Below are 18,733 nucleotides of genomic sequence, written 5' to 3'. Positions count from 1 at the left end.
GAATCCGGTGAGCTGAGCGGGTGAGTCTTTGACTGCCAAGCTGGGTTTTATCTGGTGGGCCATAGGGAGCCAAGAGAGGTGTGTGAATAGAATCTAGGTATGGGGCAGATACGGAAAGGACTCTGGAAGACCCAACGAGGTTGGTTCCAGGAGGAACCAGGCAGGAGGTGGCAAAGTGGGGGTCTTTCTGATCCATTTGTTGGCCCAGGTAGTAACAACTTGGGGACCAGGTGGAGGCTCAGAGGCCCACAGGAATTCTGGTGGCACCGGGTGTTCTGGGAAAGCAGAGCCAGGGGAAAAAAAAGGACCATTCTTCCCAAAGTCAGAGAATGTCCAGTCTGGAAAACGGTGGGATCCAGAGAAAAGCGGGCCTCGCCAGCTACCTGGATAATGGGGAAAGTAAGTTACAGGGCTTGCTAGAGGGAGGAGGAGCTAGTTGTCCTTGAGGGAGTGGGAAGTTTTCAGTTGCCTGCCATCTCCCAGGACAGAGTGGCCAGAAAGCCTGTGGTGTGCTTGGGAGGCAGCCAGTTTTACCTGGCAGGTCTGCAGCAGGAGGGGGAACAAAGTGAAGCAGATGCCGGCAAACCAGCTTCCAGGACGAGGGCGAGTGAGTGATCTGGGCCAGGAACCCTGAATAGGATTTCACCAGGCAGAGAATGGCTGTTTCCGCCAGTAGAGACAGCAAGTGCAAACCCCAGAGGTTGATGGGGCTTGGGTGCGTTTGTAGAAGGGCAGGGCCAGAACGCAGGAAGGGATGAAGTGAGAACATTGGTGAGGTGGGAAGGGAGACACGGGGTCTCATGCCCAGCAGCTGCAAGCCAGGGAGACCTGAAGATGGGGCAAGCTGGACTAGGCTGGAGGCTGGGAAGTCAGGAGGGAACCTGGTTTGGAACCCCGGGGACTGAAAGGAGGGTTCAGCCAGAGAAACCAAAGAAGGCGGAACATCTTCCAGGTTCCTTGAGGCTGTGACCGGGGGTAGGGGGATGCTTCTGGGCCCCCTAGTAGCTGAGTTGACACCACCTGCTAAGGAAGGAAGCTAAGCTGTTTATAGGCTGGGCGGCATTACAACGCGCAGAGCCCCGCTGGCGCCCTCTCGCGGGTCTGCTAGGCTTTCCGTAGACTGTCTCCACGCCCTCCCCACTCCCAGCCAGTCCAGATCGGCTCCGCAGGGACTGCCGCAAGGAGTGTTCAGTCTGTCCACCAGGATGGGGCAAGACCAGATTGGCCGCCCCTCAGACGATGACCAACGCTGTTGGGGAGAGTCTGAAGAGTCCGTTCTCCCACTGGGCCTTGTCACTCTGTAAAGGGGCCAGGCAGGTCAAATGACCTCCATTTCCATCCCGCCTTCCACTTTCTTCTTTTGCTTCTCCATCACTGCCTCCAGCTCTGACACTTTCTCTTTGTCCTGGAGGGCGGGGTAGAAATCACTTTGTCCTGGTGTCCGAGCTCTCGGCACCCCAATCTCACCCAGACCCGGCGACGAGCGGCCAGGCTCACCTCCAGCAGCGCGCGCTGCACGGTAACCTGGCTGTACACACGCGCCCCCTCCTCGGGGCTCACCGCTCGCAGCTCCTCCTTCTGCAGCGAGAAAAGCTGTGCCCCGGTCAGCACGCCCAGCGCGTCCACCGTCCTGAGCGAGGGGAGCCGGGTGCAATCAGGCTGATCAGCGGATGCCCCAGCCCCGCCGACATTGTCATGCCCACCCGGCGATGGTCCAATCAGAACAGCTTTCTAGCTCCAGCGGGGGCAGGTCCGACGCCTCCTAAGCCCACCCACCAATCACAAAGTGCCACCCAGGGGGCGTGGCCTCATCCTGCTTTCGAAGGCTGCGGGATTTCCCTAAGGAATCCAGGCGCAGTCTGAAAAAGCATGCCAGTCACAGCCTGCCAGCGGGTGTCGCTACAGACAGACCCTCACTTCAGGCCAATCCCGGCTCCCTGTGGTCTCGACTGCCACCTGCCCCCCCCCATTCCCAGCCGATCGGAATGCTCCGCTCCCAGCGTCAGTAAGTCCCTGCGCCGACTGGGCCCCCGCCCCACTCACCCGGAGCTAAAGCCCTTTGCCTGCAGCCAGGCGCGGACCTCCGAGGCATCTGAGCGCGGGCTGAGCTGCGGTTCCGGGGCGCGGGGTCCTGGGATAGTGCGGCTCGGGCCCGAGCGGCCCTGGGCCAGGCGCGCCTGCAGTTCCTCGTTGACACTGAGCATCTGGGAGAATTTCTCTGCAGGAGGGAAACCGGGAGGGAGGGAGAGCGGGCTCAGGGCTCAGGGTCCTGGGGCCAGAGGACACAGGGGCGAAGGGGGCTCCAGCGTCCCCAGGATGGGGCGGGGGTCCATTTGCTCTTTCTGAGCCCCCGTTTCCCTGCCTAGAAAGTGAGGATAAGGACAGCTCCCCGCAGCCCGCGTCCCGACCACTCACCCTTCTCGCTGGGGTCCAAGTTGTTGAGGCTATCGCAGCTGTCCCAGCGGGGTCGAGCTGGAACTGGAGCCGGAGCCAGAGCTGGGGCCGGGGCTGGGACTGGTGGCGGAGGAGGAGCGCTGTTCTGAAAGAAAGGAGGGCACCTGTATTAGGGAGAGGACTCAGAACGAAGCCTCTCCCCCTCCTGGGGTGAGCCCCCAGTCACCACCTGCACCAGCACCTTGACAGCTGATTCCCACACCCCTTGTTCCCAGGACCTGGCCCCAGCCTCTCCTCCCTCAAGACCCCAGCGTCTGCGCTGGCTCACCAGGCTGCGAGCAGGGCTTTGGCTGCAGTGCGACCGGGGTCCGGGGTGGGGTGTCAGGATGTTATAGGGCACATAGCCCTCCTGCCCCGCTGGGTCTCGAACCTTCCACCACTTGCGCCTGTCATCCAGGACCTGGGTGCGGTAAAGAGCAGAGGGTTCAGCGCCTGCGTTTGCAGATAGGGCTGGCTAATTCCTGCCCCTCAGTCTCCCTCGCCTCTAACCTCCAGTACGTCTCTCTGCTTGACTGACAGCTCACTGCTGTTGCGCGCCTGGAAGTCATAGTTACACAGGACCCACTTCCCTGGTGTCTCTGGCTCCAGCTGCAGGTCAGATTCTGGCTCCGAGTCTTGGTGACTGAGGAGAAGCCCGAGGGTTGGAGATAAGGAGGCAGCCAGCTCCAGTGCTCTGGGCTGCAGGGTGCTGGTGTGAGCTGGGATTAGAGCCAAGCAGGGGCACGGCGGGGGCCAGGTTAATACGGTTAATAGGAATTTGAAATAGGAGTAACAGCTCGAAGATGTGTTGCTCCTTCCCTTGCTTGGCATTCTGCTGCAGACGTATGCAGTGGGTACTATCCCATCAATTCCATGTTACAGAGGCGAATGAGGCTCAGGTGAACTCACCTGCCCACACCACACAGCTAGAAACAGCTGTCATTTACTGGGCATCTGACAGGCACTGGGCTTATATATCCCAACTCGTGAGCATAATAAAAACAGTAGCTACCACTTGTAGCGCTTACTATGTGCTAGGCACTGTTCTAAGTCTGTGACGTATATATTAGCTGATTTGATCCTCATGGCAATTGTCCGTAGAACCATGAATTTGGACTCCCCTCCCCCAAGTTTATTGCCCCCACCCCAGAGACCCCATTATCATCTCCATTTTCACAGAGGAAGGAGCTGAGGCACAGGTATATGAAGGTCACAGAGTAAGAGAGTGGTCATCGCCAGCCTGGGACCAGGGCAGTCCATGTCTGAAAAATGCTGCCCTAGTTTGCAGGCAGCCGGACTTGAACTCGAACCTGGTCACAGCCTTGAGCACTTAACTACTCGTTCCTACAACACCATAATCCTTTCCCGGAACTTCTCCCTGTTCCTGGAAGAGATTATGGTTTCCAGTTTCCCTGCAAATAACTTGAGGCTCAGAGAAAGTGACTTCAGGCTGTGAACAGCGAGGCCGGTGGGTTGCGCTATCAGGCAGCTGGGGGCGGGGGTGGGATTTCAGCTCTGACCCCCAATAAGAGGGACCTCAGCCTGATCAGGCCTACCTGTGCAGGGGAAAGGGGGGGTCTTCAGGGCCGCGGCACCCCCTGTGTGGGGCCGGCAGCTCCCAGCACGCTGTCCCTGCTGAGACCCTCTGCCTGGGCCCTCACCCAGACCCCCCTTTGTCTCCACCAGCCTCACTGCTTTGTTTTCACCCCCTCCCACGTTGCTTCCCTCCAATCTGCCTTCTACTTGCCCAAGGACCCTAGAGTTCCAGTCCTTCTACCTCCTTCTCTCCCCCAGGTCCCAGAATCTGAGCCCCAACCCCCATGCTTGGTAGCCACAATGACTTGGAATGTTCTTTCCTCCTCCAGAGACCTAGGAGTTCAGGTCTCAAGCTTCAACCGTATCCTAACCCTTAACGCGTCCCAGTCTGACACCCAGCAGAAACCCAGACAACCAAGAGTGTAACTGTCCAGCCTTTACCTCTCTCAGGGGCCCAGAGATACCACCACTTCCTAACTTTCCAGAAACTTGCCCCCAAGCTCTTGAAGTCCCAAGCCTGCTCCTCTGGGTCTCTAGGATCCCAAGCACCAGACTTGGGCTATTCTTCAAAACCCAAAGGTCCAATTCCCCAGCCTCTGTCCTTCAATATCCAGGGCTCTGTCCTCACAGGGACCCAGGGACGGAGCTTCCCAGGCCCAGGGAAACCAAACTGCCTTCTTCCAGCCTTTGGGGATCCAGGGATCCAACTCTCAGACATTACCCACTCCCAGCCCCTTTTCTCCCTTAGGCCCGGGAACCCGGGCCTCCACTCCCTCCTCCCTTGGCCCCAGAAATCTGGGTCCTGCCCCCTCCCTCCCTGCTCCTCCCCATCTCCCGCCCCGGCCCGCCCGTCACCATCTCACCCACCTGAGAAGAGCCAGGAAGACAGAAGGAAAAACACAGAAAAAAGGGGGGCAGAGTCAGCACCGGGAGCCCCCGGGGCGTACCCCTCCTGGACCCCTTGCCTCGCCCTGGGGCGGACACTCACCCATTGACAGCGACCTGGGGGGCGCTTTGCTGCAGGAAGTAAGAGTTGGGTGAGGCAAGGCCTGGTGGATCAGCCAAGCCCCTGGACTTCCCGGCCTCTGCCCTGCTGGGTCGTTTGGGGGAGCTTGCTGCTCTCCTAGAATCCTCAGCCTCACCTGGCGGCGCCTCCGCTCGTGCTGTAGCTGTTTCTCAACTGGGTCCTCCCAGGGGCGGCCCTGCGGGTCAATGGCCGGCGGCTCCCAGCCGCTGTAGAACTCGGGTCTGTACGGAGGTCCCTCTTCAGGGGGCAGCTCCAGCCTGCGGCCAGGGAGAGGACCGAGAGCTCAGGAATCCTGGTACAGAGCTAACCCCCAGCTTAGCTCTGTCATTAACTTCACTGTTTTCCCCTAAAGCTCGCTGCATCCCAAAGATTCTAGCTCAGCCCCTTTTCACCAAGTCCCGCCGGTACCGCTAAGCCCAACTCAACAGCAATTTATGCTGCCAGGTCGGGAGCGGTGGCTCACGTCTATAGTCCCAGCAGTTTGGGAGGCCAAGAGCCAAGATGGGAGGATCGCTTGAGACCAGGAGTTCGAGACCAGCCTGGGCAAGGAATCGGGACTCCGTCTCTATCTGGAAAAAAAAAATGGCCTTATCCAGCCTCTAAATCTCACCTGATTACAAATCAGGTTTTCCTTAAGCTCGGATTCATGTTCTGCTCCTTTCCCTACGAAACTCCCAGACTCAGCGCAGAGACTCTGTCCCATCGCCAAAGTTCCAGATACCCCGTCCGTGCCCCGTAGCCCCTCTGTTCTTTTAAGCCCCACCTTTTCTTTCAATCTGATTGGTCTGGTGGTCTTGTCTTCACGTTAATTTCTGGCCTTTCCTCTAATTGAATCTTGACATTTGTCCTAAGACCCCCCCCCCGCTACTCAACGAAGCGACGCCTCTAGCCCTTCCCTTCCCTCCTAGTCCCATTTTCCAATCATCATGGCACCATCTCCCAGTGCCTTCTGCTCCTCGGATCACCATGCCCCTATCTCCCGCCCCTTCTGCTCCTCCAATCACCACGCCCCCTGCCTCCCAGTCCCGCCCCTCACCCAGGGCGGGTCCACGAGTCCCCCAGCGAGATCCAGAGCTCGTTTTCACGTGGAGTGACGTTGTCCCGCAGCAGCGCCACGGCCTCCGACGTCAGGTGCGGTCGCCGCACGCGGCTCGCGAACTCGGGACCCCCCGATGTGTTCACAATCTGTCAGGGGAGCGGGAGGGGGCAGGCCGTGCCATCACACCTTCTGCACGTCGAAACCGAGTCCTCCCGCTGCAGGGGAGCCCGAGGGCCTGGCGCGGGTCTCACCATCTGCAGAGGCCCGAACAGGAAGTGCAGCAGCTCCGGGGAGGAGGGGTCTGCGATGTTGCCGCGCAGCCGGGCCTGGGGCGTGGGGAGGGACGTGGTTGGCGTGGGTGCGGGGACCGGCCAGGTTCGCGGTGTCCGCGCCCCCGGCCCGGGGGCAGACGCGTCCTCACCAGCAGGCTGAAGGCGTACTTGATCTTCTGCAGCACGTCGGTGTACTCGGCCTCCGAGGGCGGCTTGGCCCGCAGCGTCAGCAGGCCCTCTGCGGGCGGCAGACGGGCGCGGCGATGGGGACGCGGGGCCAGCACCAGACAGGCAGAGAGAGAGGTGGACACCCGTTAGATGGCCGTGAGGTCAGCCCTGGCAATCGGCGGGAGGGGAGACGCTGGGGAGATGGGGGACATTTGGAAGTTATCGCGAGGGGGTTCAGATCTCAGGCGGGGGCGTCCCTTACCCCCAGCCTCCCGGCGCCGGGTCCTGCGGCCGCGTTCCCGGTGCTCCAGCACCCTGGCCGCCTCCGCTGATTTCTGCAGCTTCTGTACAAAGTTCTCCACGTCGTCAAAGACGTGATTCAGTATGTCCTGGGAGACAGAGAAGGGGGACGCTTGGGCTTCGGAGTTCCACAACCATTTCCATCGAAGCCCTGAACCTGCGCACCTAGACCAGACCACGCCCCAAACAGCTGGCCACGCCCTACAGCCAAGCCACGCCCCTACCACAGCCCCTCCTCCATAACGCAGAAGTCTGACCCGATTGACCGAGAACTCAAGTCCCGCAGCCGGCCCCGCCCTTCCACGTCCTAGCCCCGCCTCCAGCCGTCTTGCCCCGCCCCCAGATCCCATTCCACGATGCTCACCACTTCCCGCTCCGCCTGTAGACCCGCCAGGTCTGGACCCCGGGGACCCAGGTCCGGGGAGGCCGGGTCAGCGCTGCTCGAGGTCCCCGCAGGGCCAGGCCTCTGCGCCTCCTCCACCTCGGGAATGGGCTCCGCCTGGAGACGCCCGCGGTCCGTGCCCCGCTTCACGGGGTTGATCACTGCGCGAACAGACGGGCGGCGCTGCAGGGGCGGGGTCTCCGCGGCGGGCGAGCGGTCGCGCTGCAACTCCTCCTGAGTGGCCCTGCGGAGGGCGACGGGGACACCAAGGCTGGGTCCACTGAGGGATCCAGGGAGGGGGAAATTCGGGGCCCAGAACGAGACACACTGAGGCACAAAGGGAGCAAACAGGTTCAAAGAGTTGGGGAGAAATCCCACTAGGGAGGAGTAGCATCTCCAAAGTGAAACCGAGGGCCTAGACAGGGAACAGGGAAAAGAAGGAGCGTCCTGGAAGAGGATCCACCTCGTCTGGGAGCTACAAACGCTCGACGAGGGCGTGCTTGACTCCATTCAACACTGGTTCTGTTCCAGGCTGGTGGTTGGTGTCTGCCCACTTCTCAGATGAGACAGGCCCAGGGAGGGGAAACCGGCTTCCTAGAGATCCCACCAACTTCTTCCCTCTCACCTCAGCGCCGCCGCCCTGCGCTCTCCGCGGCCCGAGCGGTAATTGTGCAGAGCCCCCTGGATGTCCTCTCGGATCAGCTCCGCCTGCCAATCACGCCGTCAGGCCACGCCTCCCCACGCCCCACCCACTTCCCACCCCGAGCCACGCCCCTGGCCGAGTTTTCCGCTCGCTCCTAGTCCACGAGCGGCCATCGTTCCTGCCTGTGGACCCACGCACGTCCACGCCCTGGACTCACCCCTCTCCCTACACCTGTCCCTGCCCTAAGCCACGACCCCGCCCATGGAGACCCAGTCCAGGTGGTTCCTTGCCCCATCATCGTTCTGGCTGCTCCTCCAGACCCTTCTTGTCCATGTTCTGTTGATGTCCTCAGACTACTCCAGCCCTTAGCCTCCACTACGTCCCAGCCTCATGTTTTATCTTGACTCTACGTCCAGCCTCCTCACTCCCCTTCCCAGGCCCCTTGCCCTTCCTTGCTCTGACCCCGCCTTTGCCCCAGGCCCCGCCCCTCCTGGAAACCCCACCCATTTCCGCCCCGGCTCCAGGCTCCGCCCAGTTTCAGCTCCACCCCGAGCCAGCCCGAACCCGGTGCGCTCACCCCCAGGCGCAGGCCCTGGAAGAAGTGCACGTCGGGCTGCGCGCGCTCGGGCTCCTGGCACACGAGCAGCAGCAGCGAGCGGCTCCGGCCGGGTGGCAACACCGCGTCGCAGCGCACGATGGCGCCCAGCGGGTACGACTCCAGCTCCTCCTGGCGGGTGGGATGGGGGGTAAGCTGAGGCCTCGAACTGGTGATAGGACTAAATGGTGAGGGCAGTGTGGGCCAGCAGGGCAGGGCCACCTCGCGCGGTTAGGGGGTGAGAGATAACACCCCTGTTCAATAGATGAGGCTATTAAGACTCAAGAATGGGGCTGGGCTCCCTCGCCATTGTTCCTAGAGGAAGGACGTGCAGGAGCCAAGATTCACACCCAAATCCACCGAAGTCCCTGCCCTAGACACTCTTCCCACGCTCATACCCCCTGGCACCTTGGAGGCCGGGTCAAGCAGCGTGACGTGGTCGGGGGATACACGCAGCAGCATCTCTTGTGCCCAGACTCGGCCCTGGCTGTCCATGACAGACAGCTTCCTGGAGGCATCCTCCACGGTGTGCACACCATCTTCCTCACCCAGGCAGAACGTCACCAGGTGCTGGTATGGACCATGGAGAAAGCAGTGAGGCCCAAGATTATGCCAGGTGGGCTCAGAATTCCCCCGGAATAATCAGACTTCCAGCCCGAAATTAACCACACCTCTAGGCAGCCTTCCTTGATCACCTGCTCCACAAATCAGCTCCTCCTCCCAGTGCCCTTTGCTTCCCTTTCATCAGCATGACTAGCACCTGGGTCTGGCTTCTTCCAGACTGGAGGCAGGGAAGGAGTCTGGATTATAGCTCGCTCCTTCTACCTGCCTCCTCCATTAGAGCACCAGGCGCCTCCGTGGGTTCCTCTGCACCTTGTCTACCCCCTCCTCATGCAGGGCCGTGTCTGATTTGTCCCATGGTCCCACTGTCCAGCACAACAGCTGGCAGAGGAAAGGCTGGCAGATTTGAGTGGACCCGGGGTCCCTGACTTCATATCTATAACTGAGGCGAGGCAATGGAGGTCCATTTTGTGGATGAGCAAACTGACTTTCCACATGCTTTCTGCTTGGGGGCCCAACTGCTTTAATAAGCCCTATCTCCTGAGGGCACCTTTGCCCAGAGATGACCTGGGGAAACACAGACCCCAGACTCACATTGACTGGGTACTGGGATACATCGGCCATAACAACCGTGGAGTAACGCTTCCTCTGCTCTGCGGGGGGGGGGGAGAAGGAGAATGAGCCTGGGAGTCCAGCCCCAGCCCCAGCCCCAGCCCCTCCTCCCTCAGAACCAAGAGTCCAGGCTCCCAGCCCCTCCTCCCTCAGACCCAGGACTCTAGGTACGCAGCCCCTCCTCCCTCAGACCCAAAAGTCCAGGTTCCCAGCCCCTCCTCCCTCAGACCCAGGAGTCCAGACCCCAGCCCCTCCTCCCTCAGACCCAGGACTCTAGGTCCACAGCCCCTCTTCCCTCAGACCCAGGAGTCTAGTCCCAGCCCCTCCTCCCTCAGACCCAGGAGTCCAGACCCAGCCCCTCCTCCCTTAGACCCAAGAGTCCAGGCCCTAGCGCCTCCTCCCTCAGACCTAGGAGTCCAGGCCCCCAGCCCCTCCTCCCTCAGACCCAGGAGTCCAGATCCTGTTTCTTTGGACCCAGTTCTGAGGCCTGGGATTCTCTTCTCCCCCCCACTCACCATAGATAGACTTGGCGCTTGGCTTCGGGGCAGGTTCTGGGCTGGTGAAGAAAAGAGGGGTGAGAGAGACTGTGGAATTGGGGCAGATTCTGCAGAAATGCCAAGCAGGGAGCCAGGGCTTCATTACAAGGGCAATACAGAGCCATGGAAGGTTATTATTATTTTGAGCTCAGAGCCAGAGCCGGACTTTAAGAAGACAGGTAAGGCGGTGGTGCTGGGTGGTAGGGGGAGTGTGGTCTCGGCCGTGGCATGGTCCTGGATTCAAACCCTCTGTCTACTGCCTCCTTGACATAAGACCTAGAGAAGAGGTCTTAATCTCTCCTGCCTCAGTTTCTCCTTCTGTAATATCTACCTAGCAAGGCTGTTGGGCAAATTCAGATGATGCAGGTGACATATTTCGAAGCCTCAATAACTGTTATTATCATTCTTAAGATGCTGCCAGGGTTTAGCACACAGAAGTTGCTCAATAAATGGGAATCATTACTATAGCATTAGTGGTATCTGAAGTAGACAGGAATTATCTTCTTCCCTTCCCACTCCTCTGGGCCAGGCGCTTCCCAGCCACATCCTTCTGTGACGCCTTCTGTCCCCAATTCCTTCCTAAGGTTACCTTTCCCAAGCGGAATCTTGAATTCCCACTTGCATGTAAATAACAGAAGCTCAGAGATAAGGGTGGAGTCGGGGGTACTGAAAAACCCTTTTTCGGCTGGTCATGGTGGCTAACGCCTGTAATCCCAACACTTTGGGAGGCCGAGGCAGGAGGATCACCTGAGGTCAGGAGTTCGAGATCAGCCTGGCCAATATGGTGAAACCCCATCTCTACTAAAACTACAAAAGTTAGGCATGGTGGTAGGCGCCTGTAGTCCCAGCTACTTGGGAGGCTGAGGCAAGACAATCACTTGAACCCCAGAGGCGGAGGTTGCAGTGAGCCGAGATCGTGCCACCGCACTCCAGCCTGGGTGTCAGAGGAAGACTCTGAAAACAAAACAACAAAAATTAGCCAGGCGCGGTAGCACGTGCCTGTAATCTCAGCTATTAGGGGTACTGAGGCAGGAGAATCGCTTGAACCTGGGATAAGGAGGTTCCAGTGAGCTGAGATTGTGCCACTGCACTCCAGCCTGGGCAACAAAGCAAGGCTCCGTCTCAAAAAAGAAGAAAGAAAAGAGAAACCCTTTTTCCCAAAGTCTTTTCCTCATCCTGCTCCTGCCAGTCTGATGTCACCACAATTTGATTACCTCTGGGCCAGAGAGCTCACTACCTACCATGCAGGTGTTTTGACTCATCTCTGTTTTTCTCCCCACTTACTCTCAGGCACTTGAGTCTTCATTATCGACAGCCTTGATTTTTTTTTTCTTTTTTTTTTTGAGACGGAGTTTCGCTCTTGTTACCCAGGTGGGAGTGCAATGGCGCGATCTCGGCTCACCGCAACCTCCGCCTCCTGGGTTCAGGCAATCCTCCTGCCTCAGCCTCCTGAGTAGCTGGGATTACAGGCACGCACCACCATGCCCAGCTAATTTTTTGTATTTTAAGTAGAGACGGGGTTTCACCATGTTGACCAGGATGGTCTTGATCTCTTGACCTTGTGATCCACCCACCTCGGCCTCCCAAAGTGTTGGGATTACAGGTGTGAGACACTGCGCCTTGGCCCGACAGCCTTGATTTTCTAACAAAGGGTCAATATTTACTAACAAGATAACAGTAGAAGTAGCAGCTCCTGCTGTCTGTGAGACGGTGGTCGGCTGAGTCCTATAATGCACTCTCCCGCAGTCAATACCCTCCCTCCCTCCCTCCCCCCTTCTCCTTCCTTCCTTCCTTCCTTCCTTCCTTCCTTCCTTCCTTCCTTCCTTCCTTCCTTTCTTCCTTCCTTCCTTCCTTCTTTCCTCCCTCCCTCCCTCCCTCCCTCCCTCCCTCCCTTCCTTCCTTCCTTCCTTCCCAGATAGTATCACTCTGTCACCCAGGCTGGAGTGCAATGGCATGATCTCAGCTCCCCGCAACCTCTGCCTCCCAGGTTCAAGCGATTCTTCCACCTCAATCTCCTGAGGGATAACAGGCATCTGCCATCATGCCTGGCTAATTTTTGTATTTTTAATAGAGACAGGGATTGTCACCATGTTGGTCAGGCTGGTCTCCAACTCCTGACCTCAGGTGATCTGCCCATCTAGGCCTCCCAAAGTGCTGGGAATACAGGCATGAGCCACCGTGGCTGGCTGCCTATCGGGCCAGTTTTTCAAAATTGTCCCTGTTTCACAGAGGAGGGGCTGAGGCTCCAAGAGGTGATGTCCTTTGATGACTAGGGTTAAGATCAGCCCTGAGTATGAGTGCCCAGCTGGAGCTCAGGCCTGTCTGCTCTACAGCGGGTGCTCCTGACCACAGGCTGGGCAGGGAGGAGAGCGGCTCTGGCTTCCTCCTGAGTGTCCAGGCCCATAGTCTGCACTGCAGGAAACAGGATCTGCAGGTGTGGGTGAGGAGGCAGGGGCAGGGGCAGACGCAGACGGGAGGCGGGCTGGGGCTGGGGGCCAGGGGCACTTACCCGGTGGTGGTGCTCATGGTGCTGAGAGGGGAAGCCTTTTCCCACCTGGAGGTGCCCTGGGAGGCAGCAAAGATGTGAGGGCCCAGACAGTGGGAGCCTCTGATTCCTACCCTAGCCTCCTCCCTCAAGCAGGTGTCCAGGTCCCAGCTCCTCCTCCCTAGATCCAGGAGTCCAGGTCACCAATCTCTCCTTCAGAATTAGGGGTCCAGGGCTAGACCCTCCTTCCTCAGAACCAAGAGTCCAGGCCCCCAGCCCCTCCTCCATCAGACCCAGGGGTCCAGACCTGGCCCCTCCTCCCTCAGACCCAGGATTCCAGGCCCCTCCCCTCTCAGACCCAGGAGTCCAGACCCCAGCCCCTCCACCTTCCACCCTTAAACTGGGGTACAGGCCCCAGCCCCTCCTCCCTCAGATCTAGGAGTCCAGGCCCCAGCCCCTCCTCCCTCAGACCCAGGAATCCAGGACCCCACCCCTTCCTCCCTCAAACACAGGAGTCCAGACTCTAGCCCCTCCGCCCTCAAACTGGGGTCCAGGCCCCAACCCCTCCACCTTCCACCCTTAAACCAGGGTCTAGGCCCCAGCCCCTCTTCCCTCACCCAGGAGTTCAGGCCCCCAGCCCCTCCTCCCTCAGACCCAGGAGTCCAGACCCCCAGCCCCTCCTCCCTCAGACCCAGGAGTCCAGACCCCAGCCCCTCCTCCCTCAGACCCAGGAGTCCAGGCCTCCAGCCCCTCCTCCCTCAGACCCAGGAGTCCAGACCCCAGCCCCTCCTCCCTCAGACCCAGGAGTCCAGACCCCAGCCCCTCCTCCCTCAGACTCAGGAGTCCAGGCCTGCAGCCCCTCCTCCCTCAGACCCAGGAGTCCAGACCCCAGCCCCTCCTCCCTCAGACCCAGGAGTCCAGACCCCAGCCCCTCCTCCCTCAGACCCAGGAGTTCAGGCCCCCAGCCCCTCCTCCCTCAGACCCAGGAGTCCAGACCCCAGCCCCTCCTCCCTCAGACTCAGGAGTCCAGGCCTCCAGCCCCTCCTCCCTCAGACCCAGGAGTCCAGGTCACCAGCCCCTCCTCCCTCAGACCCAGGAGTTCAGGCCCCCAATCCCTCCTCCTTCAGACTTAGGGGTCCAGGGCTAGACCCTTCTCCCTCAGACCCAAGAGTCCAGACCCCAGCCCCTCCTCCATGAGACCCAGGTGTCCAGACCCCAGCCCCTCTTCTCTCAGACCCTGGTGTCCAGGGTCAACCCCTCCTTCCTCAGACCCCCGGCCCTTCTCTCCTGACCTGGATCTCCTCACCGGCCTGCTCAGGCTCTGCCCTGCTCTCTGCTGTCCTTTTCCTTCCAGGCTGCCGGCCCCTCCTCCTGCTCCCTCCCAGGGCCATCCTGCCTCCGCCTCGCCTCCGCCTCCGCATACCTGAGCATTCACCTGGCACCGCCTGGCTGGAGTGGCCTTGGGCGGGGCTGGCAGACAGATCTAGGAGGGGGCTGGGAGGACCGCAGGGGATCCAGGAAACCTAACTGTCTGCCTTGTAACAGCAGAATAACAACAACAAATTGTAATTTGATGTCAGGCTTGTTCACAGGTCAGAGTTGAAAGCTCTGTCTTAAAACTTCCTGCAAATTCTAACAACGGGAGGAAGTTCGAGGTTGGATTTCTGCTTGACAGATAAGGAAGCTGAAGTCTAGGGAGGGTGAGCGACTGGTCCGTTTCAGCACCTGGTGAACCAGGATTTGAACCCGGGGCTGACCTGTCTCCAGGGCCAGTAGCAGTCCCTGTTCTGTGGCCACCTCCTGTCCATGGTCATGTCTCTGCTCATGCCCTCAGCCCCCATCCATCCCGCTCCCTCTTCCTTTGGAAATTTCCCTCTATGACTCCCCATTCTGATTATAGCTAAGATTTAGCTTGTTAAGTGTCTGGCCCAGCTCCGAGGACATCACAGAAATGAATAAGCTTCCCAGGCATAAACACCTTCCTTTCTAAAATCCGTTTTTGGGGATTCCCTCCATGCGGTAGGGCTTGCTAGCAAAGCTATCCACAGGATTTCTCCCCAGAGCTCCTGAGGGGAGTATGTCTGCGTGGGAGGATGCCTTCGTTTCACAGATGAAGAAACAGGCAGAGAAGCTTCAGTGCGCACAGGGGCTCATGCCTGGAATCCCAGCACTTTGGGAGGCTGAGGCAGGCAGATCACCTGAAGTCAGGAGTTCGAGACCAGCCATGCCAACATGGCAGAACCCCGTCTCTACTAAAAATACAAAAATTAGGCCAGGTGTGGTGGCACACGCCTGTAATCCCAGCACTTTGGGAGGCTGGATCACGAGGTCAAGAGATCGAGACCATCCTGGTCAACAAGGTGAAACCCCGTCTCTACTAAAAATACAAAAATTAGCTGGGCGTGGTGGCGCATGCCTGTAATCCCAGCTACTCGGGAGGCTGAGGCAGGAGAATTGCCTGAACCCAGGAGGCAGAGGTTCACCTCAAAAAAACAAACACAAAACAAACAAACAAAAATACAAAAATTAGCCAGGCGTGGTGGTGGTGCACCTGTAACCCCAGCTACTCAGGAGGCTGAGGCAGGAGAATCGCTTAAACCTGGGAAACGGGTGTTGCAGTGAGCTGAGATCACACCACTGCACTCCAGCCTGGGCAACAGAGCAAGACCCCATCTCAAAAAACAAAAACGTAAAAAACAAAAAACCAGCGTTCCCAAGGTTACCTCTGCAGTAAGTGGATGATGAGAATGTCAGACTCCAACCACCCAGATCCCAGAGAGCAGAGAGCAGGGCCGGTGTGGGTTCGAATCCTGGCTTCGCCACTTAGTAATTCTGGTGATACTTACTGGTACTTGTATCCTCTTCTCCGTACATCATAAATGCGTTGGGTGTGTGTGTGTGTGTGTGTGTGCGCGCGTGTGCACAATCCTCACCACATTCTATGGAATGGGTCCTATTATCCCCATTTTACAGATGAAGAAATAAAGGCACAAACAAGCAAATATATTCCCAGCCCCACAGCAAACACGTGGAGGAGACGGTGGAACTCACCCCGTGCAGTTTAGAACTTTGCACCCTTTCATGCCACCCTCTGCTGCCACCTTAGGATCCTGCTCTTTTCCAGCTGTGTGACCCTGGGCGTATTACTTCTCTGTGCCTCAGTCCTTCAACTGTAGAGTGGGAATAACAATGTTGGAAGAATTTTTCTTCTTTTTTTGAGACGGAGTTTTGCTCTTGTTACCCAGGCTGGAGTGCAATGGCGCGATCTCGGCTCACCGCAACCTCTGCCTCCTGGGTTCAGGCAATTCTCCTGCCTCAGCCTCCTGAGTAGCTGGGATTACAGGCACGCGCCACCGTGCCAAGGTAATTTTTGTATTTTTAGTAGAGATGGGGTTTCACCTTGTTGACCAGGATGGTCTCGATCTCTTGACCTCATGATCCAGCCTCCCAAAGTGCTGGGATTATAGGCGTGTGCCACTGCGCCCAGCCAAGAATTTTTCTTTTCTTTTTTGAGACAGTCTCTCTCTATTGCCCAGGCTGGAGTGCAGTGGTGCAGTCTCGGCTCACTGTAACCTCTGCCTTCCGGGTTCAAGCAATTCTCCTGCCTAAGCCTCCCGAGTTGCTGGGACTACAGGCGCACATCACCACACCTGGCTAGTTTTTTTTGTATTTTTAGTAGAGACAAAGTTTCACCATATTGTTTGGTTTTGAACTCCTGACCTTGTGATCTGCCTGCTTCAGCCTCCCAAAGTGCTAGGATTACAGGTATGAGCCACCATACCTGGCTTTTTTCTTTTTTGAGACAGGGTCTCATTCTGTGGCCCAGGTTAGAAGGCAGTGTCATAATCTCAGCTCACTGCAGCCTTGACGTACTGGGGCGATCCTCTCGTCTCAGACCCGCCTCCACCCTCCCAACCATAGGCAAGGACCGTAGTGGCCAGCGCTATGCCTGACTGATTTTTTATTTTTTGGTCGAGATAGAGTCTCCCTATATTGCCCAGGCTGGTCTCCAGCTCCTGGGCTCAAATCATCCTCCTGCCTCGCCCTCCCGAAGTGCTGGACCACAGGCATGCGCCACGGCGCCCAGCTTATTGGGAGGATCAAGTAATGTTGTACATACAGAGTTGGCCACACAGCACCGGGCACAGAGGAAATGCAAGGCCTGCGTTAGCATTGGTGGAGGTGGTGGGCTTTCTTCCCCTGTGTGCTGCAGGGGAGGCCACGAGGGGGAGGCTGCTGAGGGTCAGGACAGGCTGCGTGGAGGAGGAGGGCAGGCCAGGGATCAACTTGAAGGGCGAGCTTCACGGCCAGTGTGAAATCCTAGAGGACAAGGGGGCCGTGAAACGGCCTGAGTGGAGGAGGGAGGGCTGCTGGGGTGGGGGGCGGGCGTCTGTTAGGTTGCGGTCCCGAGTAGGTGGTCCTCGTGTACAGCAGGGCGTGGGGCAGGTGGGGGTTGGAAGGAGCACCCTTATGCTTTTCTTTCTTTCTTTTCTTTTTTTTTTCCTGAGACAGAGTCTTACTCTGTTGCCCAGGCTGGGGTGCAGTGGCACAATCTCAGCTCACTGCAACCTCCGCCTCCCGGGTTCAGTCAATTCTCCTGCCTCAGCCTCCCGAATTGATGGAATTACAGGCGCCTGCCACTATGCCTGGCTAATTTTTTATATTTTTAGTAGAGATGGCGTTTCGCCATGTTGGCCAGGCTGGTGTCGATCTCCTGACCTCCCAAAGTGCTGGGATTACAGGCGCGAGTATCCTTGTCCAGCTGATGCTTCTCTTCATTTGCTGCAATTCTGTGTTCTCATCACATTCATGCCACAAGTATTTCTGTGCTTGACCCTACCTGGGTTGGGGTTTGAGGGAGGGAGCAGACCCTTGCCCCACTGACAGAGGAGAAAACAGGCTCAGAGAGGGAAGTCAGTAGCCTCAGGTGACAGTGGCCCTGGGCTGTGACACAGATGCACATCTCACTGGGCCTGGGCTCATTTCTTGATGTGCAAGTGGAGAAAACCACCTCACAGATGCACTCGGTGTGAGTCCGAGGCCTCTTGGGTCTGGAGTAGGAGGGACTGGGCGCCTGGACTCCTGGGTCTGAGGAAGGTGAACTGGGGCCTGGACTCCTGGGTCTGAGGGAGGTGGACTGGGACCTGGACTCCTGAGTCTGAGGGAGGAGGGGCTGGGGTCTGGACTCCTGGGTCTGAGGGAGGAGGGACTGGGGGCCTGGACTTCTGGGTCTGAGGGAGGTGGACTGGGGCCTGGACTCCTGAGTCTGAGGGAGGAGGGGCTGGGGCCCTGGACTCCTGGGTCTGAGGAAGCAGGGGCTGGGGCCCTGGACTCCTGGGTCTAAGGGAGGAGGGGCTGGGCTTATTTCCTTGCTTTGGGGGTGGTGTAGGCGGCCCTCCAGGCCATGGTCTGGAGCAGCAGGTAAGACCGAAACCGGAGCCTACACCCTAGTCCCAGGGCCTCTTTCCTCCTTCTCTGGCCACAAAGGAGGCCCCTCCCTCTCTGTAACCCACAGCACATGGTTCCCAAATAGCACAGTGTCCACCCCTGCACGGTGTGACTCAGCCGGTCCAGGGCGGAGGCAGCGAAGCCCTATCTTGGCAACTCACCAGGGAGACCCATCACTGAGGAACTTCCCCCCGCCTGGCTATTCTGTCACAGCTCCTGTTCCTGGGTGAGTGACAGGGCTCTGTGTTCAGGGTTTGCCTTTATGCCCAGTCTGGGATAGCTGTCATGGGGGCTGGACTTTCTTTCCTCTCACCTAGGAGGTCCCCGAAATGGAACAGAATTCCCCACTGGGGCTTGAAGAGCTGAGACTCCCCCGAGTGTCATGTTTGAAACCATTCCCATCTCTTCTCTTATCCCCACCCCACCCCAACACATATCCTCCAGTCCGTAGGATTTGCTAATAAATTCATATGACAGCTGGGTGCAGTGGCTCATGCCTGTTACCCAGCATTTTGGGAGGTTCAGGTGGGTGGATCACTTGAGATCAGGAGTTCAAGACCAGCCTGGCCAACATGGTGAAACCCTGTCTCTACAAAAGTATCCAGGTGTGGTGATGTGCGCCTGTAGTCCCAGCTACTAGGAAAGCTGAGGCAGGAGAATTGCCTGAAACCAGGAGGCAGAGGTTTCAGTGAGCCG

At 58.3% G+C, this 18,733-nt stretch overlaps 1 protein-coding gene across 1 annotated transcript; it reads right to left on the bottom strand.

Annotated features, from left to right (window-relative positions):
- Positions 1-1,024: 1,024 nt before the first annotated feature.
- On the bottom strand, positions 1,025-13,946 carry EPS8L1 (EPS8 signaling adaptor L1). Its single transcript, XM_003735960.6, has 20 exons — positions 13,882-13,946; positions 12,614-12,669; positions 10,084-10,124; positions 9,551-9,609; positions 8,804-8,965; positions 8,378-8,527; positions 7,783-7,865; positions 7,140-7,401; positions 6,738-6,864; positions 6,457-6,545; positions 6,287-6,361; positions 6,033-6,181; positions 5,112-5,253; positions 4,958-4,986; positions 2,944-3,076; positions 2,723-2,854; positions 2,416-2,539; positions 2,044-2,218; positions 1,498-1,630; positions 1,025-1,405 (listed from the first exon to the last, which is right to left on the bottom strand). The coding sequence occupies exons 2-20, from the start codon at positions 12,628-12,630 to the stop codon at positions 1,319-1,321; spliced, it is 2,169 nt and encodes a 722-aa protein (XP_003736008.6). The 5' UTR covers positions 12,631-12,669; positions 13,882-13,946; the 3' UTR covers positions 1,025-1,318.
- Positions 13,947-18,733: the final 4,787 nt, after the last annotated feature.

This window comes from Callithrix jacchus, chromosome 22 (assembly GCF_049354715.1).
Source record: "Callithrix jacchus isolate 240 chromosome 22, calJac240_pri, whole genome shotgun sequence".
NCBI classification, from domain to species: Eukaryota; Metazoa; Chordata; class Mammalia; order Primates; family Cebidae; genus Callithrix; species Callithrix jacchus.
The sequence above is the reverse complement of the archived record's forward strand: the minus strand, read 5'-3'. Positions and strand labels throughout refer to the sequence as shown.